The sequence below is a fragment of the Cynara cardunculus genome (assembly GCF_001531365.2).
Source record: "Cynara cardunculus var. scolymus isolate 2C chromosome LG 12, CcrdV1, whole genome shotgun sequence".
NCBI classification, from domain to species: Eukaryota; Viridiplantae; Streptophyta; class Magnoliopsida; order Asterales; family Asteraceae; genus Cynara; species Cynara cardunculus.
Window position 1 is genome coordinate 8,937,129 of NC_037539.1, and position 11,255 is coordinate 8,948,383.

At 33.2% G+C, this 11,255-nt stretch overlaps 1 protein-coding gene across 1 annotated transcript in view; it reads left to right on the forward strand.

The window, feature by feature from the left end:
• Positions 1 to 5,664, forward strand: part of LOC112522873 (LOB domain-containing protein 18-like) — a 32,207-nt gene extending 26,543 nt beyond the window's left edge. The window contains exon 2 of the mRNA XM_025132192.1: positions 5,425 to 5,664. Within this exon, the coding sequence (XP_024987960.1) occupies positions 5,425 to 5,664 (240 nt within the window). The remainder of the gene's footprint in view (positions 1 to 5,424) is intronic.
• The last annotated feature ends 5,591 nt before the right edge of the window (positions 5,665 to 11,255 follow it).

Here is an 11,255-nt window from a genome sequence, read left to right on the forward strand (position 1 = left end):
TAATTAAAAATGATTAATAAATTGAAATTAAAATTATTTAATAATTAATACTTACTTATAATTAATAATAATAAATAACAATTAATATTAATCAAGGTTATAATTGGAAAAAGGTAAAAAAGAATTCCCAAAACGTTACTGCAACTAATGATTCAATAGGTTAGCTTTAACTTATGTCCATCCACATGTGTACCCCAAAAATAAGTTTGTCAAACAATGCCTTTATAGAATGTTATAAGGGTTCTGTATTTAACCACTTGTTTTTCTTTTTAATATTATTGTCTTGTCTTTAAAAAATATAATTAGAGTAATTATATTAAAATATACTCAATAATGAGCCGCATTGACGATGAAGAAAAGGTAACACGAAAATAGAACAGCGGGTCTTTCTTTTCGGTCTTTACTGAAACAGATACATGAGCTTCATCTCATGCATGATCTTTTCAGAGCACGGGTCGGGAAGCATCAGAGAGACTACTCCAGTCTTCCCATTCATTCCCATCCTTCTTCTCCCTAAGTATTGAAACTTTTGTTGGTCGTTTTTGCTGCCTTAAGTCGTCCTCTTTTTACCGAAGTTCTGTCCTTTACGACAATTCTATCTTTGCGGAGGGCTTGCTAAGGGAGGCGGCAAGGGCCAACGAAAGGGTGAAAACGAAAGACCTTTTCTGGTTCCACTACCTATCTGATGAGGTTTTACGGGGGATCCTTTGACCGACCTGATGCTTTACCTCACCCTATCTTGTTGTCTTAGCTCCACAGCAAGCAGATTGCTTCCTCTGTTGTCGTCGGGGAGCTCAATGAGAGTTGCCCAAAATGGTACTAACATGAAGGAAAAAAATTTTCTTTCAACGATTGGTTTCTTACCCAGTGATTCGAGAGATCCATAGACATGGCCACTACTAGCATACGATCATTGGCTTCTTGGATCAGTTCCTCATATTTCTGAACCAATCAAGATAGTTTGCATTTTAGAAAGAGGAAGACCCAAAGAGATCTCCCTAAAGAGTCCAATATAATAGACGCTATCTAATTAAGATTTTCAGTTTGCCACGGGTTAACGACATAAAGTGCGGGGCAACAGCCTTTGACGCACCACACCATTGCGATAGGAGGGGAGTTAGGGAACCATACGTGAGATTTCCATATCATAGGGCTCCTTTCAAGTTGTAGATAGTTCCCAGGTTGTTTCCTCTCTTCCATTGCTTCAGTTCATAATCTTAAGGAGACTAGTTCTTAGGCAGATCCTGCACCTAAACATAAGGGATAGGGTTCCTGGGGCCAGACCTACCATATCAAAAGGGTTGTAGAAAAAGAACCTGACCACCTATTTCATTCGACGTTCTGAGGCTCCTCTCTTCCATTGCTTCACTTCATAATCATAAGGAAACTAGGTTATTCTCATTCCTGCGCTCTTTACTTTTCTTTGAGCTAGCCAAGTCCAAGGAAGACGGATTGGATCGAGAGTCTGCATAACCTTAAAAAAGACTAAGCTAATAAATTATCATCTTTTGTCGCATCAAAATGATGAGACATAATCCAATTATCGCATCAAGCAACCAAATAACTCATTAACACATTTTGATAAGACTCATTTGCATCATATAGATGAAAGCATAATTTCCTTGTATCACATGGGTGAAATAACCCCATATCCTCGCAACACACTGGTGCGAGGACCTCATCTCATCGCATCACATTGGTGCGATAAACTCAACTTATCGCATCACAGTGGTGCAATAAGTTAATTTATCGTATCACAAGGATGTGACAAACATACTCCTTGCATCACAAGGATTCGATAACCACATTTCATCGCATCAATAGAATGCGATACCTTTAAGTCATCGCATGACACCGATGTGACAACTCCAAGTAATCGCATCATAAGGAAGCGATAACGAAGAACATTTTGATCAAAAACCCATATTTTATATCTCAATGGTTATGCTACCCTTATCCTGGTATACACCTCTGCTTGGCCACCTTTATTCCAATATACACCTCTCATTGATATGTCACCCTTATAACCAAAATACACATCTCCTTGATATGACATCATTATTTCAACACATGATATAACATATCAAACTTTCACTATTATGCTAATTATAGCATCCAAAAATAGTTTTATAATCATCCTCATATAAAGAACAATATGGTTCTAATTTCAATTACCAACTAAGAAAAGTTTATAATAATAAACGCACCTTAATCACAAAGAGATGAAATTATGGAGATGAACAACAACAATTTATCCAGATAATTTTCACATAATCAATTCTTCTAATCTCCCTTCGTTCTCTTTTCTTCTAGTCTAAAAAGAACATACAGAAAGCTCCCTTTTCTCTTAACTCCCAAAATCAATGAAATATAATAAATATCTCATATTATATATCCATATTTAAGCAATAAGAGGCGGTGGGATAGTTCTTTTTAATATTTAAGTATATCAAAACATCAATCCCCTCACAATTTGCTACCATTTACCAAAAGCAACCCTGGGCTTTATAACCGAATAACCGGCTATCACACTTAATGGCCAAATAGGATATATCACTGTGGGGAACCATCAATCACCTTACTCTTATGGCCACAGTTTACCCAATATGACAACCACCTCATTCTTGGGGCCAGAGTTTACACAATATGACAATCACATCTCAGGCACGAATATTTGGGCATTAGATCTAGCTTATGTTTGAGTTTTAACCCAAGGCCACAAGTTCCACAAGATCGACCATACGTACTTCCTCAAGCTCGGATCGGGTTTTCCACACTTTTTAGGGGTTGTGGATTACCTCCGCCATTGCCCATTACAATGTGCCACTAAGGATCATTACATCACAATATCGACTAGTTTATGGAATTCAAGATTACAAACAATATTACGTACAAAGATCAAGTTACATATGTCATCGATGCTAATTGAGGATTTCCCGTTTTGGCTTATGTCCAACAACTAGTAAATCTAGTAAATCCGATGAACATGTCATTCTTGCTTACAATCGTTTGCTAATATATCTTTCAAATATCGCCATTAGCTTTATAGTATAAAGATTTGCCTTACGTAGCAAGCCGTGTGGATCCAATGAAGGAAGAACAGAAAGAAACCAGCTAGATTCAATGTTCCACCAACTTCCATCAAACACCATACCCGATCCTTAAAGTCTTGAGATGAAACCGAATCATATTCAGTTAAATCAATTGAGAAGATGAAGTTGGAAAGAATGTTAAAAGAATAATTAAATATCTTTTTAACTATATATTGGTCATATCATAATCATCCTATTCTATATGAACTGAAATCGCAATGATAAAAATTACAAACTATTTGAATCACGTAATATCGTGAATTATTAACTAAATATGATTTAGATATTATTCCGTTAACTCTAAACAAGTCATTTAAAACCTTAATCTAACTTAAATCTCATAATCGGGCCCATAACACAATATTTAAGCCCAACATTAAACTTTGTGCTGAAGAAGCTTCAAACTTGATTTCAACAAGTTTTTCGGCCTCCTTTTATAGGGCTTTTTACATCATGTTAATTGATGGTAACATTATCCCTGATATTTTAACACTAAAATCATTAAAAAAAACATTCAGAAATCAATTCCGATTTTAACCTTTTTATAACTTGGATTTCGATACTCGGTTTTTTCTTTAAAAAACTCAAAAATCAACCACTCAAATGCTTCTGTAAATCAAATCAGATCAAATGCTACTACCATTCTATGAACTTAAAATCGAACAAAAGTATAGAGATTTTATACCTCAAACGAAGCACTAAACCATGTTTGATATTTACCCCTTCCATCGTTCGATTTCTTTTTAAATACCCGACCTCATATGCAATTGTTTTCGTGTTTAGGTTCGAATTAATGAGGATTATACCGGAAGAATATCAAATTTGAGCAAGACAAACATATTCTTAATTATGGTAAGTGATTTTTAACTTAGGTGCTGTTTACTAAACGCTTACCCGGGTAAGCGTTTACCAAGTCACTTTACTTTACCGGATGAATATGACAAGGACTAAAAATCTTACCTGGTAATAGCGAAGACAACAATCAAGAGTCTTACCCGGTAAGTGAGAACGATGACTCTTACCATGGTTAGCGCTTACCGGGATAAACTGTTGCATACGATGCGTTTTAGTGAATAAAATCTTACCCGATAAGTAAATGATAGTGTTGAATTTTACCAATAAATGCTTACCGAGTAAGTGTTTAGGTTAACAGTCCGTAGAGACAATTTTAGTTTTGGACTTTGTGGTTTGTTGATTTTTTTGGATTGAATCCCAAAAGGAAAAGTATTGCAAAATGCTTGGTTTTCTTGGTTTTGGGTCCCTCATGACCCACATTCTACCCTTCCTCTATTTGCATTTTGTCCTTGTTATCATCACTACATAATTCTTTTAGTCTTGTTTTTAGAATTTCAATTATTTATATACTCATAAAATAGTTATCTTTTAATAAAAAAAATACTTAGAATTAGGTATTCATCGATAAAGTAAAGGTTTCATAAGTATTTGTGTTAATGGTAATTATATGCTCATAAAGTTAGGGTTTAATTTAATGTTATTTTACATGTTTATAAAGTAGAGTTCGATATTAAATAATGTGATAATTACTTGATGTTATTTATATATTTAGCGGGGTAGGTTATAGTTTACTGAAACATGACTTGTTTTATTATTTTCACTAGAAAAACATAACGATTTCAGAAAAGGAAAAATCAACATTGGCGGGGTTATGCAGTCTAGCTTTACTTGTTTGATGCATATAGAAACTAATTTGATTTATCTTCCTTTGAATAATCAATTCAGTATCAAATTGGTAATTGGTTTGAGCATAGGGTAAAAGCCGATAGAGAATTTTCTTGTCTAAAAGCCGACCCTGGTCATCAAAATTTCTAGATCCGCCACTGCCGACTCCCACACATCATGCAATGACTAAGAAATCATATTGTCGTTGTAGTAATATAGATGGGAATGTCTATAATGATGGACAAATGAAAGCTCCGACTCCTCCTCCCCTATGTTTTCTATGTCTCTTTCTGGTGAAACCCAACTTCTCCCTCTCTCTCTCTCTATCTCTTTCTCGATAGTCATCAGCTCTGGAAACACGATAATTTATGCAAATGCAAACCTTGATGAACATCAACAACCCTTGTTAATCTATGGTTCGTGGAATCTGATTCGTCGGGTAATCTATGATGTTTGAGTTTGATTTTGATATATTTAGAGTTTGGTTTTTGAATGAGTTTTTATAATGTTAGGCAATAAGATGTTATGTGTGGGATGATTTTGGGATGGGTTTAAGCAACCTAATAGGGAACCATACGAGAAACTGTGGGGATGGATAGAGAAATTGTGTAAATGAAAGGATTTGTTTTTGTTTCCTAATTTTTACTGATAGAGCGATGGAGAAGTGAGGACCCTATACAGAGCTGTTGAAAGTCATTGGTTTCGTTTTCTTATTTTCTTACCACTGATGCTCTCATCTCCTAATGGCGACATAATGGGCACTCTTATCGAAGACAGTGAGAAGGGGCTCTTTGAGGTGGGGCTTCACTATAGAGAAAAGGAGCCGGAGTTGAAGGAGAGGAGTCGGAGATGGGAGGCCGGCAAGGAGTTTATTACACCAAATGACCAATAACACTAAATCGCCAACAATATAGACATGCAAACAAGCATAAATATAAGCAAAATTGAATGGAATGAGAAGAAACTCTGCGCTTTATAGACAATACTGAAATCCAAGAACCTATGTGGCATGAACATATGAGATTCAGAGTTTAGACCTTGTGGTAAAAATTTAACAAGATTACCACATTGATATCTTTTTGGGTACGCCTTATCTCAATCTCATTTGGACTATGATCACACATCAATTCGTCGAATTATTATTACATTTTAATCACATTTATTTAATCAGACATGTCTTTACACAATTTTCATTCAAGTATCATCCGGATTAATAAATCAATGGTCAAGAGCTCAGTGAGTCAATAAATAGAAAAAAATGGTCGTTTGAATCCAATTTAACGAAAATAAGGTAATTGATATAGTTTTATAGTCAAAAAAATTTTAGGGAAAAGTCTAATAAATTTAATTGAGATTTCCTCAACTTTTCCCAAATTTTATGTTGGAAAAGTTTTATATGCAAATATAAACAGAATATGTAAATACGCCAATGAATTGATTATATGAGCTCATTCTTAGAACCTTAACGATTTGTAGTTCAAATCGGTCACTTCTTAAAGACTTGGGCATTTCGACCCACCTTTGAAATTATAAAAGCATCACCGTGACCAAATTCTACTAAGGGGGTGTTTGGTTCAGTCAGATTAATGAAAATGAGAATGAAAATAAAAATGATAGGGAATGAATATGAGAATGAATTTCCATTCCCACTCAGTTTAACATGTAATCAAAATTTAGGCTTCTGGGGGAATGAACTCATTATATTATATAAAATGAAACAGTTTCTTTTATTTTTTATTCTCATTGATTACTACTTAATACATCTAACAAAACACCCCCTAAGTTCTTTTTTTTTATTATCATACACGAATCAATTATAATTGGTACGTAAAAAATTTCATTATGTACTATCCAATCGTACGTAGTATCAATTTAATTGGTACCATCTTTTGTTGGTTAATACATGTTGATTTTATACCAACTTCAAATTACATATATGAAAATTTGCAATTTCATCGAAATTTATAAGTAAAACATCTCATGTTTAAGTGGGTTTTAATTGTATGAAGTAAAACTTGTAAGCATTTAAATGCGGAAACAAAAAGTTAAAGTTATTGTATTTATTATTCAATACTTAAAAAATATAAAACTAAAAAATAATTAATACTCGGTATCATGGTACTACTGGAATACGAGACTTCCAATATCGTGCACCAGCCAAGTTACCGTACTTGATGCAGTACACCGAACCGATTACAATTGATGTGATTATACTAGTACCAGCTTAATTGATATGACTGGTAATTAATTGATTTAATTTAATACAAAATTGTCGCCCTTACTCTAGATAATCAAGGACTTGTAACAAAATTGGACTTTGAATCAAGAAATTGGGGTTATCATCTTCTTTACCTAGTTGATGAAGTCCTACTCAATTCGGGTCATACCCGACCCGATGCCATTATTTCCCATTTAAACTTTTTACAAGCCATCAAATATTCGAAATCAACATCCATATTAGTAGTAACAGTAAGAGGTTGTTTACCAAACACTTGTCCTGTAAGTGCTTACCGGTAAAACTTAATACTATTATTTATTTATTAGGTAAAATTTTAATCCATCAAAACGACATTGTATGCAACAATTCACCCGGTAAGTGCTTACCGTGGTAAGAGTCGTCGTCCTCACGTACCGGGTAAAACTCATGGTCCTTGTCTCGCTCTTACCGGGTAAGATTCTTAATCCTTACCATATTCATCCGGTGAAGTAATGTGACTTGGTAAGCGCTTACTCGGGTAAGTGTTTGGTAAACGGCCCCTAAGATTTGTAACAATATTGGACTTTGAATCAAGAAAACTGACCTCTATTATATTATGAATTTAGGTCTCGTTTGGTTGGACGGAATATTTTTGAAGGATTTGAAATTGAAAAGATTTGATATTTTTTTTTGATGTGTATGGTTTGTACGATTTCTAATGAAACTGAATTTTATTCTTTATAGTAAATTTATAAAAATAAATTCTAAATAGTTATAAAATTAATAAAATTCCCTTTTATTAGTTGGTATAACAAAACGAATGTTTTTAATATATCTCAGAACATTATTAGACGCAAATAATGTGATATCTGTGAAATATCAACTATCCTCGTGGAATTTTAAATCCATTGTTTATGAGATTTCATTGAAATTATGGGATTTCAGTTTCACACTTTCCTTTAAAATACAAAGTAAAACATTACATTAATCGTCATCTTTTTCTCCGAATCTTTGTCAAATCTCGTCAATATTCGTTAATATATTAATGTTAAATTTATAAGAATGTTTAATAAAAAAATATCAATATTACTTAATGAACAAACTATTTGTATTTTTTTTATAACCAAAACCTCATTTAATAAATTATTTATACATTTTTTATAATCATAGTACAAAAAACATCAAAAAGCATGATGTAACATAAAACAATCTATAAAATTCATTGCAACATCACCAAAAAGCATTGATGTCTCATTAGTAATTACCAAAAACCAATTTCCTATTAAAAAATCATGCTCACAACCACCACAATTTTCTTAATAAGAAAAATCTAATTCAAGCAGTTGTACAAAATAATTGAAACTCGTAAAACCGTGATACTTTTAGACTCGTTATGTTTTTCCACTACGGCAATGGATGTATCCACATATGACAAAAAGTTCTACTAAAAAAAGGCCCATGTGGACGTAAAGGGACTCAACCATGATCAAACAGTTCCATTTTCTACTGATACACTGGGATCCCAACAGTCGAACCATTCTCTTCATTCCTCATCCTCTAGACACTTGAACAATGATACAGAAGTCCTTATAATCATCATATTTTTCGACATACGTATTAGAAGCTATGAAAATACCTTTAATTCAGTTTACAGTGTTGCACACATTTAATCTTGGATTTATAACGGCTAGATAACAAAAGTTTATGACAAATCTGTAAAATATTTTATAATTTATCATCATATCTGTAACTATTTTGAGCCATTTTGATACTTTGTTAAATAACTTGATATCAAATACAGTTTTCTTAGTAATAGAGGCACCATAAGAAAGTAAACACTTGATATAGTATTCGCTGAATTGTAGAATCTTCTAAAATATATAAAACAAATTGTTCGATAAATCCCAATTGTGTTTCATGATGTTACTTTCCGTTTCTTGCATAGAAAATTTCATAGGTGATTATTTTTACCAATGTAAACGCTCGATAAGTTTACGTGTTGATTTCCATTTAGTCGGCATGCTTGTTGACTGAATTGTCAGTGTTAACCAGTTTTTCTTATTCGTTTTGGTCCTCTTGAAAATTGGCCTAATTTATTTCTGGATGTAGCTTTTTCATAGTTTCTCATTATAGAGTTCTCACTTGCAGTTGTCGTTTCCCCCATATTTTGCCCCATGATTAATTTTCCTATCAATTACTCTATCAACGACAACGAAATCCACAAGTTCTCATATTAGAGTTTTGCATCTATTGTTGATAATAAATTGGATGTTTTAAGGCATCATATGTGTGAAAATGGCTTCGACGTTGGAATAGGTGGAATACATGTGTTCGGATTGACCTTTTATGTGATTCGTAATATAAATGTTTGAATGAATCAACGAAACGTAGGCTCAAAAACTATAATGGACATAAAAAAAAGAGAATGAAATATTGCTACTGGATTTGAAATTGCAAGATTAATAGAAAGTAAAGATTTTGGATTAAACCTCAGAGAATGTAGTGGAAAATATCATCTACCTTAAATTTGAATCCAGACTTTGTCAAATCCCTTGTGGTAATGCAGGTTCATTTATTATGAATCCAGACGATCTTGATCGTCCGAGGAATTAATCGGTGCACATAAGCTGGCCTGAAAACCCATAGTTACTAAAACAAATTAGATATAAGAGAAGTCAATTATAATTGTGTGAATAACCCAAAAATCTACTCGTACAAACAACAAACTCGAATTCTTGATATTTCATATCATATGTATATTGAGAGGGGTAAAATGGTAAATTGGTAAATCGAGAAAGAAAAAATAGTTCTTAATACCAGAATTCTCCTTTAAAATGTGATTGTAACCAATCTTAAATTTAAATAGGGCAATACTATTTGTACCCCTTTAATATCATAATCAGGTCAAGTCATGCATGAAGAATGTAAAAAGCAGATTTTGATGTTGATGTATATGAGAAAAAAAAAATCACTTGATAGAGATGCATTTAACAATGTATAAGAGCGCAACTAGTCTCCCCCTTTCCAAATACCGGACAAAATACACATCTTGGTCAAAAATGTCCTAATTAGTTCAGACCCACCATATTCTAAAACTAGGACAACCACCACTCGTTAAGCCCTCACAAGTCCTAATTTATAACCAATTAATTGAATTATGAGACTACTTGGTGTCTATTCAGTCTGATCGCAATCAGTCGGACCGACCTTCTTGGATGTGTTTCAGGTTGGATTCCTGATCAATTTGTAGCACGTTTGTGCACCTATAATTAATATTTATATTCTAAATTTCCTTTTTTCTTTTTTTTTTGATTTTATGTCATGAACTCATTTTTTTTTTTTAAAGCAACGGATAAAATATATTAAAACCCAAAGAGCTCACGCAGATGATAGAATAGCCAGTAACGGGCGTTCGACGAACATTACCTGTTAATGAAGAGCGATGATGGATTACCGGTCCATATTTCTCTCGAAATGGAACCCTTTCTATGTCGTCTCGAACACGTATAGTTGGATTTCGATAAATGAAATCACGACGAAAGATGTTGATTTCATGAAAATGATGTTTAAATTTGATAGCAAAGTGGCTAAATTGAAACTTGTAAAATCAGGGTCGTCTTTTAGCATGTTAAATGTGAGATTTTGAACAGTTTTGGGGCCCAAATTTACATGTGTTTAGGGTCTTTTTATCGACTTGTGTAAAAACTATAGCTGAAATTATTTAGGTTCAAACTATTAATTATTTGGTTTTAGGTTCAAATCATTAATGGTTTAGGTTTAGTTTCAGATTGTTAATCGTTTTAGCTTTAGCCCATTTTTATTCTTAACATATATTATGTGGCATCTCATTAATGCTATGTAATCAAAAGTTTTGTATGTAGCAGGACTTCCAAAAAAATTAGAACGTCCCATGTAAAATCTGGTTTAACCAAGATGAGGAAATCACGGACGGACCCAAGAATTTTTTGGATACGGTGGCACCATATAAAACGGTTGCACCTTCTAGAATAAAATGGTTGCACCTTTCATGAACATAATTTTTTTTACCTTACCACGGAGAAACAATACAGTGGCACGTGCCATCTAACCACCCCTCTGGGTCCGTCTAGGGAGGAAATGTCATCCCTTTGATATGACAAGTCTGATGCCAACTCCAAATTTATTTGGCAACTACTTAAGTTGCAATGCAATGATAAATTCATTTAAGTTAGTTAAAACATTAAATAATAATTGTATAAATATAAATATATAATTGATACCAAAAAAAATTTATAACAACCTGATTT